Below are 27732 nucleotides of genomic sequence, written 5' to 3' on the forward strand. Positions count from 1 at the left end.
ACTCGCTATCAAATTTCAGTAACGGGGAAGAAAAAAAAAAAAAAAAAAAAGACGTAACTTACTCCTTTTCATATTTAAGGAGAACGATCGACTTGCCAGCCTACCCAAAGCAGCAGCAGAACCCCCAGTCACCGCAGCGGCATCTGCGCCCGCCGCCCATCCGGAGCAGCCGGCCGGCCTGCCGCGCAGACAGTGCCCGCCTTGTGGTACTGACCGCCGGCTCAGCGGCCTCGGGCCTCGCCGTGTGCGCCCCCGCCGAGGCCGTTGTCGTGGAAACTTGCCTCAGAAGCCCTTTGTGGTAATTTCCCCCAGAGAAAGGGGTGGCCGGCCGGGGAGTATCACTGCTCGGTAGCCATAGCGACACGCACACTAGAAATACCGAGAAAGCAGAGACCGGGGGACTCGGTCGATCTCTCCGCCACGCACGGAAGCGCTCCCGTCCTGCGCCTGTCGGCTGCTGTTCGAAGGAACGCCCGTTCGCACGTGAAGTGTCCCCCTCAGCCGACGTTCATGTCGATGTGAGGAGCCGTTGGATAAAATAATTCACGTACCACACAGAGGGGTGAAACCAAGGCCTCAGCAGGTGCTCTGCTGAGGTGTTGGGGTTTGTTGGGGGTTTTTTTGGTGAGGCGGCGAGGGGTGGCACTGCCCTGGGGGTTATGTCAAGACAGCATCGGGGCGCCCTGCCCCCAGCTCCGCTGTCACCCTGCCCCCAAAGAGACGGTTATCCCGTGGAGACTTCCCGAGAGACCACCGCCGACCTCCGCCCCCGCCGCACGCTCCCCCCGCCTCAGCGCCTCAGCGCAGCCCCTCAGCCCCGCCCGCCCCCGCAGGGCGCGGCGGCGGCGGCTTCCAGCCCCTCTGACAACACGGTCCAACCGCGGGCATGCGGTCGAGCCCACCGGCGGGGAGGAGGGGGGCGAAGCGACCCCCAACAGGGTCGGCAGTGGTACGCTCGGCGGGCGGCGCGGGCTTCCCGCCTTCGGGTGCGCGCGAGCCGTCTCTTCTCAGCTGGCTGTGGGGGAGCGGGGCAGGGCGAGGTGGGGTTGTCTTGTCGCCCGTGTCGGGAGCGCTGTTATCCTGCTCCACCTGTCGGTGATGCCCGCGCACTGAGGAGTAAAAGGCAGTGCTCTGAGTGTCCTGTGCCCCTGAGACGGTGAGGTCTTAGTTCTAGCCAGGGCACTTTGTGTAGACAAAACTGCAGCGGTGGGAAAGAGGGTCGGTAGGCCTCAGTGGGGGCGGGTTGCAGTGGTGCAGCTGGTGCCTCTGCCCTGTTGCGTGAGGGGGTGGGATTCACCCCACCTGTGCGTGCCACTTGGGTGGTGATAATTTTGATCAGAAAACCATGTTTTGGATGTGCTCAGGGTCTTCAAACAGTGGGTAACTAAAGCGAAGTTATAGTCAGTGCAAATGTCAGGTGCCTATCTTAAAGAAGGGTGGCGTTCAGAAAAGCGATGAGACTGTTTGAAGTGCCTGGTATTGCATAATTACTACATTCAGTTGAAATACACAGTTAAAAATTAATATCTACTCATTTTATTTTTGTTATAAATACAGGTTTCACTGTTAACATGAAGCAAAAAAGAAACCTTAAATTCCAAAATCAGATCATCAGCTACAATACCTAAAAAAGGATACTGAGAGAGCACAGATGGCAAGGTGTTAAAGAGAGATTAAATAAGGGTGTCAGTTTTATGACAGTCAAAAATACATTTTAAATCTTTAATTTTTCCCCAGTGAAATATCATAGTTCAAAACAGGGGTGGGAGGCTTAACAAAAATGCCTTTGGAAGACATAACCTATATCATAATAACATACACAAAAACAAAAGTGATGAGTTGTCCTGCTGGAAAAATACAACATTAATAATACAACATACTATTTTTAATTTACTGTTTCAGTTCAGTTCCCAGTGGCACTGTTGCTTAATGCTGCCAAGTGCTGAGCATATCCTGTCTTCTGAGAAAACAAATGATGCCATGGAATAAGGACACACACAAAACAGCACACAACATGGCAGCTCCCTGAACTCCCATCCTCAGTCAAAATTTAGAGGGTAAAACACAGTTTTAAGAGCATGATGAAAAGAAACAGTGATTGACAAACCGTTAAGATACTGCCCATGATAAGGACTGGAAAGATAAGGGCTTGGCATTCATAGTGTACATTTAGATTATCAACTAATAGAATATTAAGATATGTAATTGTTTTACAAAATTCAATGTCCTGAATAAATATTTTACATTCCATTTTAACAAATCATTGCATTGTAATAAGTTAGAAGTCAATAAGATTGCTAACTTAGTAAAAAAATCACTAACTTAGAAGCATTAGTTCTTTAGTGTTACATATTCTTAAAAAGTGTTGATTAAAAAAAAAAGTTAATTAGTTTTAGCTAATGAATTAGTTTTAGTCCCTCTCAGGAAACAATGGATATAAGAGAAAAATGAGTGTTAAGCACACTGAACCAATATCTTTATTGTACTGCTTTGTTAAAGAAGTTACATGTAAAGACTTGTAAATATTGAATGACTGGGAAAATAATTCAGTTATGTAATTTTAATTCCTGCTTAGTATTTGTTCATTTACATGATCTATTTCCACCTAACTTTACTGTGTTTCTGTCTGGAAACCCATTCAGTCTCTGGGTAGTGCACACATTCTAACTTCTGGTTCATCTCTCATTGCAGTTTTTTGTTGTTTGTAAAAAGACAGTTCATACCACATAGAAGTGATGATTTTGTTTGTAATACATGGTTTATCTGGTATTGGAATTTTTGTTTCATGGAGCCTGATGGTCAGAGATAGTTCCAATATTTTCAGAAGCATTCATATTGTGTCTTTCAGATCCACCTTGCAAATGTATGTTAAAGATTCTGTAAGGAGAATTTTTACTAAAAATAGGAATTGTGTTAATAATCTGGAATTATATGAGTGCTTTTCAAAATACTGTCTTTTTACTCATATGGTAAGGTTTATGTGCTTCAGTGTCTCATCACTGATATTAATGCAAACTGTCTATAAGAAAATGTGTCAGTTGAAGCCTGAGTAGTTACGTATTAGAGAATCTACACAGGTAAAAGGTCTAGATCCTGCATTAATGTGTGCCTGGTAAAATCTCATTTGCTTAAGTAACATTTTTTAAGTTAATCAAACATAAGAAAATTTCATCTGTTTCCTCTAAAATATGCACAGTAGAGAATGAGTAATTGTTTCAATTGACTGAATTTCCTACTCTTTGTGGACAGGAAGACCAGTCTGTTTTAGTGGCGTATCTAAAGAGAAATTGGTCATGTGTTTTAAAAGCATCCTATCTGCAGACCACTAATATATTTAGGTAAAATTGCATCATTGTATCTATGGAAGTGGATTCAGGTTATTTTTTAATGGCAGCAAAAAATTCCAAATTCAACTATATCATCTAACAGTTTGGTAGATTTTGCTTGAGCTTTCTGACATCCGTTACATTTCTTAGAAATGCAAGATCTTAGCTTCACATGCAAAATAGTTTTAATTTTTAAAAAAGTGTTCCTTGTCCTGCTTACATTTGTGCATATGAAATCTTTTGACATAGTATGAATGAGAAATAAATGATTCATAGATCTATTTTTTATATATACAGTGATCACTGGATTACGTGGTCCAGAAATAAATGAATCACAGCCATGAAGAAACTATGAAGAAAATCAGCGTGGTGAACCTTGATAAACTTTTAGATAACTTCTCAGAGATAGAAAAGGTAAGTAAAGAAGGTAAAAAATGTTGAAACTACTATCTATAAATATTTTGTGACATTTTAATAAACTTTTCAAGTGAAAATTTCTTCTAAGTGGTATCAGTTTATTCTGATTAATATGCCATGTGATACCAACTTTAGAAAGTGTTTGTATTGACTGTATCTCAGCGTGATATGAGTGACTTCTCTGACGTCTGAGAAGCCATTGTTTCTGTGCTAGAAGTTCAACGGTGCAGAGGCCGATTTTGGCTTCTCAGGAAAAGCACGGAAGTGTCCCTTGGTATCAGAAGCTGCTATTGGAAATAACAATATTACACAGCTTTGCTGGACTATCCTTTCAGAAATTGTTCCTTGTTCTAGAAATATGTCATCACCATAGCAGGAGCATCTGTTCTTTTATTTCATATGCATTGAGCTCCCTTTATTTTACGTATATGTCAATTCTTAAAAGATTGATCCACTGAGGAAAATTGGTACTGTATTTCTCGTTAGACCCATGCTGGTCAACTCACTGGTGATTTTCTGATCAGTAAATCCATACTAGAGATAGTATAAAAGGGGCACCTGGAATAAATTTAGCATTTTGCATGTAAAAAACTTACTATATCAATTCCTATTCACACCCATTACTCAGTGGTGCTCAGCGAGGGCATTGACAGCTTCATATGCAAAGAGGTAGAAAGAACCTTGCCAAGGATTGATCCAGACTGTGGTCTACAGAATTGAGAAGAAACCAGTTTATAACTAGGAATGTAAGTTGACATTCTTAGTTCCGCAGGGTAAACTTGCAATAGCACAGGCTCTCAAGTCTAGCATTGTTCTTCTCTATAGCGGAACTTCCAGACTGGCAAATAATAGAGTTTTGACTGCAGTGTTGTGAAATTTTTAAATTTTATATTAATTGAAAACTTAAAATATATTAATATAACTTTAGACTTTTTGCAATTTTCTAGAACATATCAGAAATTAGTGAAGCAAATAAACTACTGGTTCTTCAGCTGGAAAAATGTAACAGGTTGTTAACTTTAAGCCAGTCAAAGGAGGAATCAGTAAAAGAAGGTAAGTTATTTTTTAAAAATGGTATGGGTTTTGCATATATTCAGGAACTTCTGAGAAATATTTCCATCATTTTCAGTCATATAAAATAGCAAGGGTATAAGATAATGTGTGAAAAACAGTAATGCTTAATTTTGGGTCATGTAATGGAATCCATCTCATTTGCATAAACCAGATAACTTTAATCCACAAACATATCTTGAGAATTGCATTAAAGTAACTATTTTCCAGTTGATATTAATATCTATCACTTTAAGAGATTTTTGAGTGCATGCTGTACCTATGAAAGAAAAACTTTCCTTTTTTATTTTCTTTCATTTTTTCCTCTTCATCTTTTTTCTTTTGATTGTGTTATCTCCTTTTCCAAGGAAACAGTGTGTTGGCAGGGAAAGAGGGAGACGTTCACGTGAGCTTGGTACACCTGATGATGTTATTGTGCCCAAATGTTTACCTTTCCCATCCATACAGGCCTCTTGAGCTTCTAGTGAACTGCCACAGTTTACAAAGGCAGCATTTTTAAGCAAACTAACAGCAGTAGTTTTACTTAAAGTGCTAGCCTGTGACTTATATTAATCCATAAGCAGCTCAGATGTGTGTGTAGAACAATAGGGTCAACATTTGTGAAAAGTAAGGTCAGCACTGACACTATCATGCCCCCAGCTGAGCTGTTCCATTGGTATCAATATGACAAATGTTTCGGTTCGCCTGGTCACCAGAAACATTTTGCCCAAGGAGAAATGAGCCAGATGCATTCCTGAACACATATTTTGCTGCCTTCTGAAATGTCAAAGCTTGCCTGTAATTGGAGATGGTGTGTCAGACTGGTGGGGCTGGTGCTCCAAGATAGCATAAAGAATTATATTTCTTAGTTGCTTAGATTTGGTTTATTTAGGGACAATCTGATACCCCAGTTTGGCATTTGGAATATATTTTCCCTGTACCATGCTGACTGGTATATTGAAGTTTTAGTATTCCTCTTGGAATTTTGCTCACTTAAATTAATTCTGAAAGGACCTTGGGTATTGGTGGAATCTCAGTGTCTTGTTCTACCTAGGCATTTGTTTAACTTCTGTAAGACTAAAAAGCTGTCCAAAGTGATTATACTTTTTATCTGTGTGAGATTTAATCTCTGAAGAGGTCAGATTAAACAATGTCACAGCCCATTTTGTGTTTATAATGTCACTGTCAAGATTTTATATCTGTGACATTTCCAACTCAGTTATAAAGCGTAAGGAATAGCATATAATCTTTCAAGGTTGAGTTCAGTTAAGCTGATACCACTGTTGTAAGTTTATTCCATAGGCTGTACTTGTGTTACTGTCAGCATTAATGTGATCAGTTTTGGTTGTATTTCTTTTACTTTGTATAGCGGATGTCATTATGGTGCTAAATTGTTGTGAATGGTAATAGTAGTTAATATTAAGAGGATTCAAACTGTTCAGTGGAAGCTAAATAATGAAATGGCATTTACTATTTTACAGGTGGGAATTATAAGCCTCTACATCATAATAACAAAGTTGCCAAATAAAGGAGGAATTAAAGAGAAAATTATTAACTTAAGACCTTTTTTTAATTCTAGAACTATATATTTTCAGACGGGTATTTGAAAAGAGAAATAATATCTAGTACTTAGCATATATTTGTGGTTGCTTATTCTTCTGTAGTTTGCAGAGTTGCTGAAAAGTGCATCTTTTTGTAGAACTTCGTTCTCTGACAAGTAAACTTGCTAAAAGTTAGGAAACAGGATAGGAATAATCTTAGTTTCATGCTGGAGTGAGATTGCCAGTTGGTTTCACTCAGATCTTCTCTGGAAATTAAATAATTTAGCATAATCAGAAATTAATTGGAAAAGCTATTGAGTGAGTGAAGTTTGCTAATGATGCTAATCTATTCAGTTATACCAAGAATCTCCTGATACAGAATGACAAGTGATAAAAGGGGAGATGAAAACCCATAGCAGTGCACATGGGAGGCATTTTATATAAACGCTGGTTGGCCCTAGTTGGCTACTTTTCACGAAAGAGATCATGGTGTCCTTCTGGACAGTTCTCTGAAAATACCAGCGGTCAAAAAAGCAAACACAGTGATAGGCATGATTATGGAGGAAAGAGAAACAAACATCGTATCCCTGTAAAGTCTGTGATTTTCATGTAATGTTCCAGTCCCCATGTTTCAAAACAGATATACCAGAACTAGAAAAGGTAACAGAGAAGGTGGCAAGGTTTGGTATTGTCAGGGAGGAGCAAGGGACAGGAAATCAGGAGCCACTTGTGTAACAAGGCCCACAGAGGTAGAGGCTTCGCCAGCTGAGACTTGCTCCCACTGTACCCATGCAGGGCTGGCCCAGTGAGGGCGGTCAGGGTCAGCCAAAAGTCCACATTACCAAACAAGTACGTAGGGATGGAACAGGTCCAAGGTCAAGACAGGAGGCTGAGTCAGGATCGGGTTCAGAAATGGTAACGAGGGCCAGACGTGATCTAGTGATCTCTAGCAGGTCCCTAGTGATGAGGCAGATCTGAAATCAAGCCAGGAAGTCACTCCCTAGGTCATGACCAGGGTCTAGATCTACATAGTATGTGGCTGCAACACAGCTGCAGCATAGCTCAAGGTAGGCCAAGGGCAAAGCCTCAGCTTAAAAATAGCTCCCAAGGGAAGGAGGGGCAGCCATTTCTGAGTCTTCTTCCAGCTTTCTCAAACAGCTTTTTTCAAGATCACCAGCTGTACTATTTCTAAGTTGGCCTTGAGCCCAGCTAAACACCCAGGAGGTGGGTGGGGGAGAATGCACTTGGGGCCCTCACAGGTTTTGTCACAATTTTGGAACATCTGAAGAAAGACTTAAGTTGACTGGAAACTTTTCAGCCTGAAGAGAAAGAATAGAGCTGATATGACTCATAGCTGTAAAATTATGAATGGCATCGAGAAAGTGACTAGGGAATGAATATTCAGTATTTAATGTAATAAGAGAACTAGATGAAAATCAAACTTGTGGACTGATTTAAAGCAAACAGAAGGAGGAACTTTTCCATACTTTACAAAATAAAGTTGTTAAATCAATTCCAGAGAAGCTTGTGGATAACAGAAGTATAGACTAGTCCAAAAAGATAGAAAAATTCATGTAACAAAACTTAACAAATTTGTTAAACACAAAGACAGTAACTCTCACTCAGGTCACCCTTATTTTTGTGTTTTGGAAGCTGAGAGGATATATTAAGGGTAGTGTTTATCCAGCTTTTTTTACTCTTTCCTGAAGTATCTTCTACTGGGTATTGTGAATTGGGATAGTGAACTAGATGGAAGTTTGGTAAGACTCATTAGAGGCATTTGTTTCTCTATTAAGCACAAATGACAATGCAGGACTGTCATTCAGAAACAGATGAAGAGGCTTCGTTATTGACAAAAACAAAAAGGAAGGGGTTTGTACCAAATAGGTTTTTTAAAGGGAAAGGAAAAGGTGGAAAAAAAGAAGAAATTATTTTTACCATAAAATTTAGGTGATGAAAGATAGCAGAGCAAGTGAAAGAGACAGCTCAGGAAATCAGAGCAGCTGGGATGACTGCAACAAGGACTGTGGAAGTAGAATGGACTGAAAACAGATGAAAGTCAAAAGACAGATTTGAGCTTTGTAAATAGTAGTGCCTCACTTCGATGAGATAAGAGTGAAATGATTTGAGGAGATAGTTATGCTGATATAACTCAAAAGGATGACCTCTGGAGCTGTTTTGAAACACATGGTAGAAAAAAAAAGGGGGGCGGGTGGCCGAAGTCCAAGTAAAAATACCAGGGCAATCAGTGTGAAATACGAACTTCAGTTTTAGCTGCAGGAATAGTCAGGAAAAAACAAATCTCAATAATTTTGAAGTCATAGTAGTTGGACAAATTAGTATGGATATAGATAGGAGGCAGAATTGTTGAAAGACGAGGATTCTGGTCAATGAGTAAGAGAGATTGCAGAGCTGTTAGTAGCAGTAAGGAAAAAAAGTGAAAAGTAGGAACTTGGAACAACATGGGACATCTAAGAGGTGGTTCTGAAAGCTACTTGATGATAAGGAAGCAAAAGGTAAATGAGAGATGCCAAAGGGATAGAATGTATTTAGAAATTAAGACAGTTATCATGGCTGTTCTGTTAGGTTAACATGCTTACCAATAAGGTAAACACTTCAAGTATCATGAAATGAAGTACTTATAAGTTTATATTTTTCAACTGTATTCATTAATGGTGATCAGAAAGCAAAGTATCACAAAACATCTTGGGCAGCAAATTGCCACAATCCACAGCGGATGCTGTCAGAAGAACCTTCAGGTAAACAGTTACCATGTTATGGGAGATCAGCAGTGACTGTAACATTAAAAGTATTTCAAAAGGACATTACTGTTGGTGTAGTTGATTATAAATTATAGTAAATATATAATGTTTCTAAAGCATGTTGCTTTTTCTTTTTGAAATGGATAGAAATGGTCTTTGCACCTTTATCAAATTCACCTGCAACACTGACCCTTCAAAAGGGGTAATAGCATACTGTGTATTCAGAATCAGAGCACTAAAAGTGTTGTGTCTAATAGTTCAATTCTTTGCAAAACCTTTGACTTGAAAGTCAAAGCACTGTGGGATTAAAAAACCACTCTTTATTATTGATGGGGTTATAGAAGAATCCTGTGCAGAGCCGGAGAAGTTGCAAGGGACCAAATGTAACATTGATACTTCCATTCTTACTCTGGCAACAATTATCCTAACAGACTCTAGTTGCGAGAATGACTTTTATACAGTGATATTGCCAACTGTGGCTTGGAAAAAAATATTTCTTCTAGCCTTATGTCCCAAGCTGTTTCCCAGAAACCAGCTCAGCCACATTTCCTGAAAGTACCATTTGAAGAGTTGGTCCAAAGGCAACTGAAATTGCTGGGTTTGAACTGCTGCGTCAATTTCTTGATGAACATACAATCTTAATGTATGTGCATTCTCAAGGTGAAGAGCATTCTCAAGTTCATCCTCTTAAAAATTTAACACAAAAGCAAATGAATTTACAGGATAGGTAAACAACTCAGCCTTAGAATGTAAGGCTTATTAGTAGACCACAAAGCAATTCACAGAACAGCTAAGGAAAAAACACGAGAGACCACACACCGGTGAATGGTTTACATATGATTCCAAATAAACATGCTGCTTACAGCAGAGGAGTGGAGAGGCAGAGCACTATGGAAGGAAAGGCTGTTGTTCTGCCTACCCTGAAGGGTTCGTGGCTGCTAGTGGTCATGTGGTGGAGGAAGCAGAATTTTATCCTGGCTGAAGAACTCTTTGTTAGTATGAGAAACAGAAATAGGAATAGCGTCTCAGGCCCCAAGAAGTGTCCAACAACTGTAAGTGAGAACCTGAGGGCTCCTTGATATCCTTGATTGCCAGAAGTGTCTCTCTAGGACTGTTAAGGTAAAAGAAGACTGGGAATTCTGAAGGAAATGCAAAGGAAGAAAGAAGACTTCTAAAACTCAAGGGAGAGGGGAGAGTGAAACACTTGAACCGAAGATAAGGTGGGAAAAGATGAGCAACTAGGCAAGTGTATACATGTTCTGAAAGGTCATAAACAGGCTTATTTTTGTCTTGATGTGTTCTTTGCTAAACGAAGGTGAGATTCAGGACCTCAGTTTTTGTTTCGCTTAAATCATTGCAGATCCACTTAAGACAGATGCAAGTCTGGCATTCTTGTTTTCTGCTCCTCAACCTTTTCTGTGGTGACTAAGTGGACTCTTGTGGTGTAGGCTACAATTCTGAACTAAAATCTACTGTAGTTTTTAAAAAGAAAGCAGTCAAACTATTGTCTATGGAACACTTAAGGTGGGTCTATTTAGCATCTTCAGGATGTCAAAGGTATTAAAGGAAAAAGCGCTTGATGTAAGTAAGTGCACTATAAAAAAAGCCAATAACTTCAATTATAAATGCAGATGGAAGAAACTGCAATGAATTATACATATTAAACATGGAAAAAGAGCACTTAGGCTGTTCACTCTTTCTGCATGTAGGCAGTATTCTTTACAGAGAAGGAACCACACAGAATGCTGTAACAGGTGCTATGCCAGTGATACACAGAGCTGTAAACATTTAGCAAAATTTTGCTTTTTCTTCCTTAATGTAGGCAAGCAAAACTAGTGGATTCCCAGTAATTTTTTCCTGTCACAGCTGTAATTACATAAGGTATTTGCCATGATACATCCTTTAAAGATAAGAAAGATAAGCAGATATTCTTGGGACTGGAGAAAAGAGTGGCTTGCACTTAAATAGCTGTGATTGATTCATTGTAAGACTAGCTGCTGTCCTATTGTTTACTCAAATGCATAGATGTCTTTCCAATTTGTGCATGAATTGTAAGCATTTGGGTTTATTTCCATATATTTTCAAATGGGAGAAAATTTGTAGTAGAACTAGTTGGTACAAATGGGCATGCTAACCCAGTGCTTCTGACTTTGAACAGAATTTTTCCTCAAATGCTTTTGATCCAGTGCAGGAACTGAGGGCAGGCAACGTTTCTGTGCTGTTCGTGCTCCCTCTACTGTTGTTTTGGAAGCATGGAAGGGGAGAATACAGCTGGGTAACTTACTCGGCTGCATGAAAAGAGGACTTGATGGAAAGATAGACTAAAGGTCAAAAAGATTGAGTGGAAAACTGAATCTCTGAGCTGGGATCTAAATTCATCTTCCTGACTCCAATTATTTGTAATGTAGTCTTAATTATATGACCTACAGTTTTCAACAGAGCTTTGGTCTTACGAGATGAGTAACTGTTATTTAGCATACTTTATCTGTTGCGGAAATTAAAAGCCACTTAAGAAATGTAGTGGTACTCTGGAAACAGAAAGAAAGGTGTTAAGAGTAAGCAACCTCAGTTTTAGTGTCCCCTGTGTTCCCAGTCTTTGAATGTTTTGTGACTTTACTGATAAGGTTACAAGGAACATAAGGGATAAAAATAGTATTTAATGAAAACCAAATGTTACATTATAGGCAGTCCATATGGTGTTCAAATACTAAAAATACAATTTAAAAAAATAAAATTATGAAATACAAATATGTAAACTGATAACAGGTTGCATGTATATAGATACACACACACATAATAATAATTTTGTTTAAAACAAGATAATAGGGGTATAGTAGAATATTCTGAATCTCTCCAAGTTTATGTTGAGCCACAAGATGAATGTTAATATGCACTAAAAAGGGGGTGAGAAACTGCAATGAGTGGGTAGTGTTGGTCTTGTCAAAAAGAATCTTGGCAAACCTCAGTTTCATTAATTATATCAAATTGCTGGAATGCTGACATGGAAAACTTGCATTATTGCCCAGAAAACAATAACAACCTTGTTTTCTGGCTAGAAAGAAAAATATAATAGTTTTATGAAATTGTTCATATTGCTTGATAAAATTGTTTATAATCTATCGTCAAACTAGAAGCTAAAATTAAGCAGTAATCATGTAATAATAATCTGAGTTATTTCTATAGTCAGTAAGAAGACTTAGACGGATATTTAATCAAGATGATTATAAAATATTTGAGAAAAGTTTATAAACAATATATAAAATTAAAATTGTGAAGAAATTATTCAGAAATGCTGGATTTTTCATTTCTTTTAGAATGTACTACTCTACAGAATGTGATAAAGGGTCTAACACAAACCATTGAAAACCAGTGTAATGTGAAAGGTAAAAGCAAAAATGTTCTTATATGTACTGTACTGTAATTTGGAATGAGCAGGCATTTCCTTTTTTTTGTTTATACTTACTGGTTTTTTAGAGAGAGAAACTCACTGGCAGCCAAAGAGAAAAGAAAAATAATGTATCTAACATCAATCACATGCAGATTTTGGTGGTCTATATGCTTAATAAATGTCTATTGCTATTATCCTACTTAGAATTCACAAGTAAAGAAGTTCTGCCTCAGTGAGGTTTTTTCAATCAATATTCGGGCTTTAAATTTATTTCAGCATAGCACAGGCAATTTTACAAAAAGTGAGAAAGTATCATTCAATTGTTGGACTGTAGTCTATTAAAGCATTTATGCATAGTTTTTATCACTTTGTTAAACCAAAAAATCTTAATCCTCAGTGTAATGTTATTAAAATTTAGCTGTTATCCATAAATATTTGACAATTACTTACTGCTATTTTAAAATAAAATTTATAAATATTTGCTCTGTCTTTATACCACAGTTTAGCTGTACACCATGTAGTTAATTTTATGCCTGTTGTGTGGTCAAGGCATATTAGCATAAATATTAATACACCTCTAAAATTTGGAAGTATATGGCCACTTTTAATACTCAGAGTGACTTTTAATAATCACAAAAAAGCATTATCTGCTTTTTCTAAATTCTGGTTTTGAGATACTACTTTCTAGTTTTTGGGAAACAAGTACTTAAGAAGTTGCACCTTCCAATTCAAAACTCTTGTAGCCATGATAATAATCCTTTATTTTCTGAGCCAGAGAACTTTGCATCTAGATGTTCTTGAATGCTTCAGTTATCAAAAGGCAAAAGACACTTCAAAGTAGTAATATCAGGCAAGTATTATGATTAAACTACGATTTTCTTGTTAAAAAAATGGAGACTGAAATTATGTAGTTCTGTAAATGATTATCATGTCTACAAGAAAAATTGCTTGAAGTTCAGACAAGTCAAAAAAAGAAAGTAATTTCCTTATGCTTTCATGTTAATAATTCTGCCAAAATATACTTTTTAGTCTACCATACAGTTTTTTATTTACGTAGATGAAAATGATAGACTGAAGGGTACCATTCACATCTTGGAAGAGAAATTAAAGGCTTGTGAACTGGTAAGTTACAAATGATCATTCTTTAGGTAGAGGAATAATATTTTATCTCTATTGTAGCAGTTCATATGTCTTTATATTCTTGGGTTTGCTACTAATACCATTATTGTTGCACTTCTAACATTTATCATGTGTAAAAAGAGACAAGTTGTCCTCATGACAGTATCAATGTAAGAATGCCTTCGACTAAGAGGTCGAAACTACTAAGCGCTGAGAACTCTGACTCAATCTAAGATAAGCTTTTTATTTTTAGCTGTATTTAGCTTTAAATTCAACTTTACATTCTAAAATCTAATCCCATGCATTAAAATACATTTTTGTGTGGAAATAAGGTTTTGATATTCACAGTCCCTGCTGTCCTGCCAGAGAATCAAGAACTGTCTGAATTTTGTCTATAGTTTCTTTGGGAGTAAATGCTCAAAATAAATTTCATTTACTATCTTTCTACTTTTTACCTACACCACTCATTTTTGGAAAGGAGGTAACACCAGCAGGGCTAGTCACAAGCTGTGTTTGTTCTCTGTGCTAAGATTGCAGATCTGTTACCTGTATAGGCTTAGGAATCTCACTGCTGATTTTCTTTGCCTGTGTTTGTACTATCTATGAATTAAAATAAAATTTTTATACCAATAGAGCTGTTATCTTGACGGTTTGAGAATGAAATAAGTAATGCCTTCTGAATGACATGAGAAAACTATGGTTCTATACATTATATACATGTATGGACATAGTGGAACTTCCTAGTGTTGTTCTGAAGGCACTTATTTGACTATGTCCATTATATACTGTTACCACCAATCAGTAACTGCCTTTGTGAGTGCCTCCGAGCATTGCTCTGGTGAGTGGCTACCTACCTTGTCAGAAGGCTCTGACAAGGGCTTTGGAGTAAGCACCTCTACATTGGCAGCTACAGCCAATTCCTTGGTAATTCTGGAGTAGTTATTGGAGCAAATTTAAAATAGGTGTGCTCAAACTCTTCATTTGAGTATCAATGCCACCAGCATCACTAGTGCTGAAATCACTGATGTTTCTACTGCTGCCAGTATGAAGTGGTGGAATCCTTGGTATAAGCAATATTAACAAAATTCATACTTTAAATATATTTTTGTTATACAATCTTACAGTCAAAAATCCACAAAAGTAAAACTGTAGTCACTTAACTAGCTGCAGCATTGTATCAGATCCAGGACTGGGGAGAAGAATATTACCTCTCCATTTGCCTGTTCTCCTAGTAAGTACAATTTCTAATTTTATATTAACTGATAGCTGTAATACAATGAAATCTGCTACATTTTTCATCTGTGGACTTCAGCCAGATTGTGTTAGAAGTAATTGGGCATTTTGAATTTATTACATAGAGGATAAAACAAGTGCATTTTTACATCAGTGCTGTGCTTTGCAGAAGGCTAAAAGCACAGACACCTCAAGATTTTTATGAAGCTTTTTACATTTACAGGAATATAAAGATCAGATTGAGAAACTTATGATAGCAATTAAAAACAAAGAGGAAGACCACAAATTAGAAATAACACAGTTGAATTGCGATATAAGAAAAAAATGTAAGTTCTCTGAAGACTGAATGCTATACCATTGGGTAAAACATGTTGTAACTTGTAGGAGCTATACCTCATCTAGGGTAAGTACAAGTTCCACTTCCTAGTGGAAACATACGAAAGCCAGAAGTGGACAGTGTTTAACCGAATTTTGTCTTTGCTCAAGAGAGTAGACAGTGGCAATGAGGCAATAGTATAGCAACACAGGATGAGCAGAAATTCCCAAATAGGTAGAACAGACACCGGGTACTTGGACCTAAAAATCTGAAGGAATGAAATTTTGGGTTAAATGTTGACTGGAAAATTGCTTTGAACTATAAGCTAGACTGCTGTTAGAGTGTTCCAGCTATGTTCAGGAGAGCAGGATGTTATTTTCACAAATAAATAATACTGCAACAAGAAAGGACTGATTTCTGTATTAATTTTTTCCATTACTGGCATAGCCTTGAAGAGTAGGATTTTTTGGTCATCCATTTAGCTGAAAAAAGCCAAACTCTTTGTAAAAGGTGATGCTTCTTTAAAGAGACTCCATCCTACTGGGATGAGACAGGGTGGTTTTCACATAGTTTTAAAGTATGTTTTTTGCTTGAATGAAATTTTTTTCCTGTGAAATATTGGCCTGCTGTTCAAGAAAGTTTTAATATTTGGAAAATTATGTAATTTTTCTATATAAACATCTCCTATAATCATTGTATTTGGTGTTACTGTGTTACTAGTTGAAGTAAAAGAAGTGGAGTATAAAGAACAGAGAGAGAAAAAAGAACTGAAAATATTAGAGTTAACTAGACAGCTGAAAATTCAAAATGAAGAGAAGCAGAATGAAATAATTAAACTGCAGGTAGAGGTATGCATTACAAAGCTGAATTAAAGATCAGTTGGGCATTGGGTAAATTTAGAAGAGACTGTGTAGTGAAAAATGTTAATTACTACTTAACAAAGTAATATGATAGAATCTAGGGAACTTAAAAAAACTATTGTCTTAACAAAGATCAGTGGCATGTGCTCCCTTCCACAATGGTATGAGTCACTTCAGCTCAGGAATCAAGTTCTACCTACTGTATAGAGAGACTGAAGTTTGCTGTGTTCTTGTTTTAAAGTAAATTATTTTGAAAACTTTGCTAATTTTTGAGCTATAAAAAAAAACCCCAAAACTATGTTTTCTGCTTATTTTTATTCAATTTCTGAATGCTAGGAAGATACATTTTTTTACAAACTTCCAAGAGCTTAAAGACTTTTAATCCTGCAGATATTTGAGTCACAGAATTCAACATATATTTCACAGCTCAGGTTTTAAGCCACTATCATTACAGAAACAATTAAGGAAATACTTTGAACCTTTCACATATTATAAAATAAGTAAGGTGTGAAAGTGCTCAGGTTGAGTTGCTCTTGGAACGTGAGGGAAGGGCGACAGTTTCAGAGGTTTTTAGCATCCTCTGCATTTTTCCCTCCTGCACACATGCAGCTGTGGAGACTTCAAATATTTTTTTTTAGTAATTATCCTGTTTGTCTAAATGTATTTGGTTTATCATATATCTACTATTTACTTATTGCAATATTTTGAGGCATTTTTTTAAGAAACATAACTTTTGAAAATAAACTTAAGTAGCTTCATTATCCTAGGATTAAATCGTAGAAAAGCTTGCTATTGCTACTTTTGGGTACAAAATCCAATTTTAAAAAAGTTAAAATTATACTTGTATTATTTAACAGACTTTTTTCCCTGTTGATTCTTAATGTTTTGTCTTTTCCCAATTCTTTTAGTTCAATGCTAAATTAGCAAGAGTTCAGAATAAAGCAACAAAATCATATTCAGAGGCTTCTGTCTTGCCACAAAGTATCTATCGAAGGGTATGTGCTTTAATAGGCTGTAGTCTGCAGATACTAAATACTGTTACAACCTGTTTGACACAGCACTTCCCTGGTGATCTACTGTGTCTGTTCTGCAACAAGACTTTGGGAATGGAGGAGTGTAGGGGGGTGGAGTTTCATGCCTTAGGGGTCCATCTTACTCTCCCACACACCCCTCCCACCTTTAGACAACTAATTTCATGTCTCTTTGCACTGATGTTGTGATAGCTGGGGTTCACAACAACAAAAGCCCACATGTGAAGTGGTTTTAGTACAGTTTTAGTTAACCTGGGAACTTAAGATAGAACTGACATAAATGACTGTGATATAAATTATATATGTGCATTATTGGTTTTGCAGGCTTGGGACTTTGGGATGTCACAAAAATAGGATTCTGGGGAAGTCATCTTTGTAATTTTGTGATAACAAAATACTGAGAAAAATATCCTTATTAGAGTATTTCTCATTAGTAATAACATGTTGTATTGGTACATAATTCTATGTGATGTTTAACAATGGTGCCTTTGCTTGCATTTTTTACAGAAGCTCCAGCATCTCCAGGAGGAGAAAAACAAGGAAATTGAAATTCTCCAAAACACCATAAAAGACTTAGAGCAACGTCTTAATAAAGGCCAGAACCTGCACGTCAAACGGAGGCGATTTTGAGTAGATCACATGAAGTATTTCAGTAGTAGATACTATGAGAAATAGAAACAGTGTATTTCAAGCTGGGCACCTGAAAGTAAAACCAAGATATGAAGAAATATGGAATATTTTTTATTGAAAACAGTCTTGTCAAATATTCCAAAGGCATGCATTCTGTGTATATTCATGACTACTTTCTTGCTAATCAGCATTCACAATAAAAAGATTCAGGTTTCGTAGGAGTAATAATTTCCCTATTAAACCATCATTAATTATGGTGTACACTTTCAAAGCAGTTTTCCTTTCTTAAATGTTCTCTTCTTCACGTAGGAATCCTTCGAACAACTATATTTTTACTTCAACTCAGTTAATCAAAGGTTAGGAATGCTAAGCTACAGAGAAGTTACAAAAGTTTAAGTGGTATTTTATCTTACTAATCCATAGAGATTTATCACATTCAACACTGTTATAAACAAAGATAAACATTAAACCAAGATGAATTTGTTCTGCCCCTCCCTCTTTTTGATACTGATACTGATTCTGCATGGAGAGTTGTTAACGCTGTTTCTCACTTTAGGCACAATCTTACTGATTTAGTGGGATGTTACAAGCTGTAGTAGTATGTATTAATGGGCCCTGATACTGTATCTAAGCCACAAAAGTTAAGTATATAAATCTGTTACTTTAAAATAATGCAATTACTGCTTGTATCTTACATTTGAGATAAAAAGTTATCTTGGCACGTTGCTTTGGAATAAGCTTTTCTTGTACATAATTTGTATCCCTAGGTTAGGAAAAAAAACCCCAACTTTTGAATACATCCCATCTTCTTAATAAAAAATGATTAAAATATCTGGTTTGGTTGTCTTCTATTCTTGATTGCAAAACATCAGACAGGAGCCCCTAGGTCATAGTTTATGCTCCTGCCCTCACAAATGCAAGCAGAATGTTAGAAGAGAAACAAGACAGACAAATTAATCAAGAATGCCGACACCTTCCCAGTGCAACTGAAAAACAAACTACAGGTCAATTAAATTCCTCTAAATTATGAAGCTTTTCACTGATGGAATTTGACAGGTATTGTGTAATTCTAACAGCACTGCTCTAAAAGTCTAGTTCTTTGCAATATTTTAACTCTACACACCTGTCAGTATAATATGTAATTGGGGGCAATAAAACCACTTAATCTGATCATTTTTTCACTCTTGCAACTATATGAATTTAGGTAGTAGGACTCCCTTGCATTTTTAAGGTGCTTAGTTTGTTTTTCAGGCTCAGTTTCTTGCCTTTTCCTGTCACTGTCAGGTGTCACTAGTTTCACTTGCTCCTGCTGCTGGTGACTGTCAGGCAGCAGTCAGCAGACGTCACTGTCAAGATTCAGTGATGTCCTCTGCTGACAGTTGGCCATGTCACCTGCAAGAATTTGGAAGTGCTCCACGACACTGTCAAGTGACAGAATTTCCTAGCTCTTCAAACAAAAGGTGTCGACAATGACAGCATCAGCTACTAGAAGTTGAGTCTGATGCTGTCTGCCAGTTTCAAGTTAACTGGTTTTTACAGCTGCTTTTCCCTTTTTTTCATAGCTTTTTATCTTGTGTAATTTCCACACTTTCTCCTTGAGGAACAGTGTCTACCTGTGCATGACTACCTGTCTGATCATGTCTGTTATGGCCAAAGACTCTATGACGCCGACCGCTGTGAGGATGATGTCTTTGAGTTTCAGAAGGAGCCTGATGGTTCTCATTTTTGGAATGACGACTGCCCTCGCGATGGTGGTGCTGCTGTCTATGTCTGTGGAGGTTGTGGTGATGTGAATGTTGACCAGTTGGTTTGGGTTCTAGCTCTGCTAGCTTTTCCTCTGCTTTTTTAGTGATATTTTCACATATACCACCAATATCAGGTTCCTGCAAAACAGAACTCTGCATTAAATATAAGGCATTCTATTTAATTAAACTAGTTGTAAAACATCAATTATCTTAACATTTTTGCAGAACATGAAACCCAATTTTAAATTATTTGGGCTACTTCGCTGAAGAGAGATATGAATGTATCAAAAAGAACATTGTTTTACAACACTACTAATAACTAGACAGGGCTCTTAATGTAAACTTTTAAGAATTATAATTCAAGTAATTGCTAATAAAAAGTATTCTTTTTCTAGGATCCCATGTCTGACCTGCCCGAGGTCTCCATTTAGCTGGAAAACTGTATGATGGGATCAAAAATTATTCTTCTCATTGAAGTTTCATAACTACGTATGTACATTTCTTGATAATCCTTAAAGTAGTTCTGATCTTTAGTTACATGTAAAACAAAGCTACCCTTCTTTTATAACAGTAACAATAATTTGTCAGCTTGTATTATCACTTTTTTAAAGTAACTCTTGTATGCTGTGTTTAAATGTAAACTAAAAGGAATAGTAACTCAAAGCAGCTCAGATTTGATTCCCAGGTCTTAAAAAAAATTACTATTTGTTGAAGTACCTACCTGTCCCCAAAAACTAGAGTAGCTAATTGCTCACTAACTGTACATAACTTCAGAAACAGAATTAGCCTCCAAGATTGCATTTAGATTTCTGAAAATGATTTGCATTTCTATCAAGGGCACGAATTCAGATAAACAGTCTATTATAAATTATAACTCACTTTGAAAAATGTTTAAAAGCTCTCTATCAAGACACATGAAATGTGTAAATTCTAAATCACGTCTTTTTGGATTAATCACACTGGAATAGTTAAGTACCAGTCAAATCCAATTTCCTTTCCTAGTATATACAGGATTAAACAAGAAAATACCGTGTAAGAGCAGTTTCCACACTTGTTTTCACAGTATGCAATCTTAATAGATTCTTCTACATATTGGAAGGACAGGAAGGAATAGGGCAGACCCAGGTGATACACTAGACGGCCGCATCTAAGGAGAGAAAGAACTTTGTGGCTCCATATATATAAACATATACCTAAAATTAAGTATCTTTTCTTATCATACCTTATTTCATTCATGTCAATCCACCCACATGGTACAGTCCCATGGAGAGTGTTTCTGTCCAAGGAGTTTACAGCCAAAACCAGTATCTGCCTTACAAACATTTGCCCTCTCAACTGCATTGGACAGTACTGTGAAGCGTGATTTCTGGCCAATGTAGTAACACTACTGGCCTCTAGTTTAGTGGCATTTAGACTAGCAAAGGTACACTCATGACAGACCTATCTTGCTAATGAGGGGGGCTCATTTGTACCACAATGCATAGTGGGACAAATTGCCACATGGTTGTTGTATCCTTACAAAAAATGTTTTTATGCAACGTAACATGTATTTTGACTGCAATGTGCATTGTGGTGCATTTGCATTACTGATTTAGTGTGTATGAGGGGATTTTTATGGTGCCTCTTTGCCCCATGTCTGTACTTGAGTGTTCTGGTATGCACTTGACTACACAACTGGTACATTTAAAGGAGATGGAGTAAATGCAGAACTCGTACACAAGGGCACCTCGTTAAGTATCCCACCTGCAATGTCAACACACGGTCCTCCAGCCTTAGCTCTGTATACATCTGCAGTGCAGGTCTAGGACCAGCAACAGGCAAAGACTTCAATGCCAATAAAGGCACAATAAGGACATACATTCCTTGAACCACAGATGGATCATGGCCAAACTAATGCCAAACCAATTCATAGTATAGGTGTACCCTATGTGTCGACAGCACAAAACTGTTCAACCTTTCAAATGCCATGAGCCAGGCGTCAGCTTTGGGGCCACTCCACGGGCTACATACAGCTTTGTTCTGTTTGTCTGTCATACAACAGCAACCTTCCATAGTTAGGCGTATTTGCTGCTGTAACATGCAATCACTTTCTAAAGATCATTCCAGTGCTAGTTTCATCCCACAAGCCTAATTTAGCTAATTCATTCCATTTCATCAGATTACCAAAAAAAAAGGAACTTTCTAATTGTTTATTAAACTTAATTATGCTTCAGTATGAACTGAGAATGTTCGTTACAGTAACATAATAGTAATTAGGATGGACATTTTAGAAGTGCAGGACTTGTCAAATAATTTCTATCATATCAAAACTGAAAAAAATCAGGATTTCAACTAAAGGGTTATTACTGGTTCGGCCAAAAGATACATATCCCAGAATCCTATGATCACAAAGCTATTTTCTTCCAAAGTTTAAAGTTTCACCTAAGGACTAATTTTTCCATATGGCTACATGACATTTTCAACAACCTCTGGTCAAAATGTTTTCATGAGAACTCAGATAGATTTTTTTCATTTGATTCTACTTTCATGTGCGTGGTTGTAATGAAGTTGTCTGAAAATAAAAACAGTGTTAGACCAGAATCATGCTATCAAATTCTACGCTTAGTTACATTACTCTAAATCCACAGTAATTATAAAGAAAAATTTATTTATCCCAAACTTCCTTAAGCAAAAGCAGACTTTTCTTTTGTAGCTTCCTTCCTTTTTCCAGTAAATGCAAGTACTTTACTTAGTGCAACTTCCCAGTTGATTATGATGTCTTGGTTGTGAGGTAATCAGGTTATTTGAAAATCAATGAAATAATACAGAGATTTACAAAGCACTACTCTAAATACATGCAAATATTTTCCTGTGTTCCCCCCTAAACACAGACCTGTCATAGATGAGAAAGTCATCTTTGTTTCCATTTAAGGTAGTCCAGACATCAGCTTGCTCTTCATCTTGCTGGTAGACAGTAATATGGTCTGAAACACTTTCTTTCAGAAGGTGAAATTTCCTCTGGGAATAAGTTCCCTTATGGTTGACAACCATATACCAGATATTGACCAGTCCTTCATTCTCTAACTTCACTCGCAGGTCCTCCAATCTAGTCAAGAATGTAAAGAAACAAGACCATAAATCATCAGAGAATCTTGAGATTTGCAATGTTCAACAAAAGCTAATATTCTCCATCTTGCTGTTATTACAGTGAATGTTACTTTCTCCCAGTTTTAACAGCAAAAATCTAACACTATTAAAACATTCTTGCCATTTGCTACCACTATCAACTATACTGTCACCAAACCAGACTCAATAGTTAATATGCCATGGGTCCTGTCCTTGTAAGTAGAATGCAGTACTAAGCAAAGCAGACCTCTGTTTTCAGACTGAATTCAGTGTTATTTTAGTTCTTTCATGCTCTTCATGGTCTAAGACAGTTTGTTTATCTGATGTCTTTATTTAAATGCTGAGGTTTTGGTCACATAGTTGGTTAAAGAATGCATACTGTAAATACAGCAGGAAGATGATTAATCAAGAAAGCAAACCTGCAGTAAAAAGCCGATAGCTCTCCCACTCATCTTGACATGGCTATTTTCTATAACAGCCAGAAAAGGGATATTACAGCAACTGGGTCAAAAGGATGGCTATAGAATGTGTGCATGACCTGTCTGGAAGTTATTCGTCTTTCCCTTCAGCATCCCATCACAAAAGTCCTTCTCTGTTCTCTAGTACAGAAAGCTGCTTTCTCGCTGTATAATGTGGGGTTTTTTTCCTTTTCATTTGTATCCTTCCTATTAAATCCCTTTAGAAAACATTTTTCCCCCCCATTTCAGGAGAAACAGTCTAGAGCTTAAAAGATTCTTTAAGACCTTTCTAAAAGGTACAGAATCAAACCCAACAACTTTGAAAGCCAAGCACAAAGCCTGCTTTTTACTTTGATGGAGCCAGAGATTTACCACCACTTTTTCAAATCTAGTTCTTAAAAAACTTGCAAAGACTATTATAATATGAAGTTATGCAGCCTAGAGGGGGAAACTAAGATGTTATTACAGTGATAAAATCAAGCTCTGAAACCGGTACTATGAATTTTTAAACCAAAATGCTTTCATAATCACTAAGTGAATCCAAGATAAGGGCTGCATGCAGTTTCTGTTTGGGTCAGCTCAAAATTTTTTTTCTTGCTGCTGTTACTGTCATGATACCTAATTATTTGTCCCAGGTCTTATATGAAAAGATAACGCTAATGATTCCCCTAAATGCTTCATCTATTTTTTGAAAGGCCAGTCTTTACCTTGCCTTCTGGATTTTTTTTTTTGTTTCTAGGACCTCTGAACAGGGACTGGAAAGTACATTAAAAGCACATGTTTTGATTTGCCTTTTCTCCTACAGATCTTACATAAGAAATGAGTGATCACGGATCTCTCTGTTTCAGGTGTTCTAGCCATGCCAGAGAATTATGAAGTTTCTTGGCTTCAGCATCTTTGCTACATTAATCATCTGTTGCTAACTGAAGCATAGTCTTGAGGCACTGTTTCTGTTGGGTTTTCACGTGGTTTGGGTTTCATTAATGTCAAGTTGATCATACTTTTATGTTGTAAATACAATCTGGAGAAGATGATCTGTCAGTCAGGACTATCAAGAGATAAAGAATCTGAGCCACTGGCACAGAACACACCTGCTAAGAGTTAACCTGGTCACTGGGTCACACATGCCAGCTGGGATGGCAGCATTTGAGGAAGCTAGAGTTCACTGAGTGCATGTGTAGCTGGGCATATGTATTATCCTCAGATGGCATTAAAAAATTGCCCAGTCATGTTTTAACAAAAACTGGGGAAGAGATTTATGCTTACCTGGAAGCCTGCAGCAGGCACAAGTATCAGCTAGCTTGGAGGAGAGCCACCACTGTCACTGAGCCCCTAGAGTTCAGCATTGGGTTCTCCTCCCCAATACGCCATTCTGGGGCCTCCTTGCAGTTCTGGATCTCTGTCCCTCCTCCTGGGAGGAGACAAAGAGCCAGAACTAGCCCCAGCCCTGCCCACATGGCTGGGCTTTATCTGAAAAGAGAGAAAATAAACAAAATGAGATCAATGCCTAAATGAAGTTCAGACTCTGAAATTCCTATAACAAAACACAGCAGGATATTGACTCCATTCAGTTTAAAAAAAAAAACTGTAAGAAAATTTGAGCTACTTTGTTTACTGCTTGATCATGTTTCTTTCATTTTGCAGTGGAGTTCCCCTATAATAAATAGGCAGTATTTTTTTGTGGTTGTATGTAAACAGCTGAAAAGTAAGTGTTCAGAATAACTGGATTTTCTTTTAATGCTACTAAACAGGCTACATTGTTCCTTCCTCTTTGTAATTTCTTCTTGACTGTTTTTAACACTTCAGTGATTTTAAAGTAGCCTAATTGTTTGTGTTTTGAAATCAGTTGTGCTGAGCCAGTTTATACCAGTTAGAATCTAGACAAGTTCACTCCAGGTTCCAGAGTAATTCTACTGACTTAAAAGTACTTGCACCAACAGTGTATTTTGCTACACAGCAAGTATTACAGAACCTTGCAGAAATTAAAAAAGGACTTAAAGATTTTTACAAGTCAGTTAGTCTGTAGTATTTGGATCCCACTGAGAAAAATCTGTTAATAACACAGGCACTACAAACAATTCTGCAAAAACAGGAGATGAAAACTGACTTTCAGGATTCCTCAGATCTTACAAGATCTCCTATCTAAATTTAGTCCCTTTAATGTTTAGGAAAATCAAAGCATACGAGAAATATGGTAATTATCTTTTCCTTTTATTCCATTAACACAATAATTTTGGCTTAATATGTTTAGAAAACACCTATTATTAAGAAATATGTAAAATTATAGAACTGTTCCCTGATTTGTACTAGGTTGTGGAATTGTATCATTTTACCACTCGCATTAAAGTCTGACAGTAAACAGAGAATGTTTTGGAAACACTAAATACTGATAAATAACACGGGTTTCAATTGATCTTGTCATATTCTAAAAAAAATTTATAATTTTAATAATTGGTCTTTTAAAACAAGAGCCAGCTTCTACAAAGCCAACATCATTTGTGAAATCCATCTGTCCCTAATGTTTCTTTCCTGCAATTCCACCAAAAGCTTTTTAGGTACAGTACTTTGAAGATTAATCTGTGGTCCAATAGATATCAACAGGGTCATTTTTTTACTCTTTCCACACATGTGGAAAGCTGCCTGCCTTTGTATCCATTACAAACACATGAAACTCCTATAATATCTTGAGATCCTTCTATGCCTTTATAGCCTTCTGCAGCACTGGCATACAGCACCCAGCAACAGCTGTTTCACCCTGTGAAGCAGATGAGAGCTACATTCTGAATTACACTTCTCTTCACATTTCAACTTTCTAGTAGGTTTCCAACAGAAATTTCCACCAGCAGCCTTTTTAGCCAAAACAACAAGCAGACACTGTGCCAAATCTTAAGTCATGAAGCTCTTTCATAGCAAAACCAGCACACTTACCCTTTCCTCTCCCTCTCCTTGGCAGCCGTGCCTACCTCCACTGCAGAAGAAAACACTGTGGAGAAAAGGGCTGTGGTATTTATATGGCTCTTGTTTATCTCACTTTGCAGATATGGTTCAAAGTTCAGGGGGCTTATTCTGAATGACCTTGCAAGCAAAGCAAACCCCTTCAACAAAAGTAGCCAAAATATTTCTCCATTAACTAATTCTAAGTGGAAACCATTTACTGTGCAGAATGACGAGGTATTTTTAATATAATAACTTTGAATATGAGGTTATGCAGTTTGTCAGTCACCCCAGTCAGCTGGAGGTAGTGGTACAGTCAGAGGCGGAGCGTGGGCCAAAAAGTGATAGGGGGAAGGTACTGGACTGTTACAGAAATGCTGAGCTAGCAGGTTTTTCTCTCATATGCTTTATCTGATATTTGCCTTAGAGAATGCTGTACCCTCTCTGAGGACATGTGCACTACGGAGCTCCTTTTGCCTAGCTGCTCTTGATTACATCACTCATCTTTAAAACTTACTTCTGTAGAACCTGCCAGTTTATCAACTTCTGTTGAAGGTTAAAGCCCAGATCTTCAGCCATTTAAATCAATGTAGGTGCATGAAAGCCATGAAGCTTTACCAACTGGCAACAGCCACTTAACGCTCTGTATTACTCTGTTATGTTTTCTTAACACCATCATCACTGAGGTATCTGCAGACATTCAGGTTAAACTGTTTCTTACTCTCTTTCCTCAGTGAAAGAATTGTTTAAGCATGGCATGTTTTATTTTGACTCAGCAGTTTGCTTGAGTTTTATTTCCTTCCTTGTACATGTTATGTGTGTTTATGGAGAAATAAATGTTTAAAAACTTGGTGTGCCCTCAGAGTTTAAGGTGGTGAGATTTATATTGCTTAGTTCTGTGACTGTCTCGTGCGCAGATGAGCTTTATGCTTCTGGTTGCATGTGAGAAATGGAACTGCTGACCTTGTGGTTTATCTTGTAGCAGTCCTACGCTCAAGTCAATGGAAAGAAGGTCAAAGATCTGAAGTTTTATTCAATAGTCTTGGAGGACACAATGCAGAAAACAGACAGACATCAGACTGGGACTGAATTATTTTTTAAAAGGTGGAATGTGCTCACATTCCTATGTTGTTAGGGAAACACATCCTTGTATTCTTTGCTGGGTTGGAACCAAGCCCTCATAACTGCAATGATGTCCTTTACTATTCCAAATGATAGATTATTTGCTGGGCCTCCTGCCTCAGGATAGGGTGTTGATTTTCAGTGCTAATAAAGCCCTGCGAGGCTGGCTGGAAGTATTATTTGGTATGCATTGGGTCTCTCAATTCCTAAATGAGCACTGAAGCAGCCAAAAAGAAATGAAGCAGGTACAGATCTATTAATAGGGAGAGGAATAAAATGCAGCTCAGTAGTGACTGACAGTTGGTCTCTTGCCAATTATTGCCACACAGGTGGAGATACTATCAAATAAAGAGCAATATTCCATTCCTGTTTCTTTTTCAGCTTTGTAGAGAGGGATGTGCACAAGTCTTGATTAACAAATGCTGAGCCTATAAGGTGTATGTAATACCGCTGACTGCTGCTCAGACTAGCAGCTCACAAGTACGGAAGAATAAAGGGTCCAGACACAGTAAACTGAGCTGAAGCAGCTAACTTATAAAACAGCTACCTTGCTATGGAAAGCACACTGAGGATGGAAATGTACAGTGGTCACTACTGAAAAGTTAGTATTTCCTTCCATATAGTATTCAGGGACACCAGCAGACCCTTGGTTCACTTAGAGAGAGATGAGAAGCATCTGTTGTTAGCAATTATCA

General features: G+C 37.4%; 2 protein-coding genes across 3 annotated transcripts; one reads left to right on the forward strand and one right to left on the reverse strand.

Moving 5' to 3' along the window:
- The first annotated feature begins 347 nt into the window (after nt 1–347).
- CCDC152 (coiled-coil domain containing 152) lies at nt 348–18305 on the forward strand. The gene is made up of 9 exons (XM_069777474.1): nt 348–1156; nt 3624–3740; nt 4691–4796; nt 12411–12479; nt 13542–13606; nt 15060–15162; nt 15873–16000; nt 16921–17007; nt 17551–18305. Exons 2-9 carry the CDS (start codon nt 3654–3656, stop codon nt 17671–17673), a joined length of 768 nt encoding a protein of 255 aa, XP_069633575.1. The 5' UTR covers nt 348–1156; nt 3624–3653; the 3' UTR covers nt 17674–18305.
- Nucleotides 17772–26056, reverse strand: SELENOP (selenoprotein P). 2 transcript variants are annotated; one of them, XM_009918235.2, is made up of 5 exons: nt 25910–26056; nt 24248–24451; nt 22291–22503; nt 20448–20565; nt 17772–19556 (listed from the first exon to the last, which is right to left on the reverse strand). In XM_009918235.2, exons 2-5 carry the CDS (start codon nt 24436–24438, stop codon nt 18909–18911), a joined length of 1170 nt encoding a protein of 389 aa, XP_009916537.2. In that variant the 5' UTR covers nt 24439–24451; nt 25910–26056; the 3' UTR covers nt 17772–18908. The 2 variants fall into 2 exon arrangements, with proteins under 2 accessions (XP_009916537.2, XP_069633574.1); XM_069777473.1 differs by having other exon boundaries at nt 18927–19556.
- Between the last annotated feature and the right edge of the window lie 1676 nt (nt 26057–27732).

The sequence above is a fragment of the Haliaeetus albicilla genome, chromosome Z, assembly GCF_947461875.1.
Source record: "Haliaeetus albicilla chromosome Z, bHalAlb1.1, whole genome shotgun sequence".
Lineage (NCBI taxonomy): Eukaryota > Metazoa > Chordata > Aves > Accipitriformes > Accipitridae > Haliaeetus > Haliaeetus albicilla.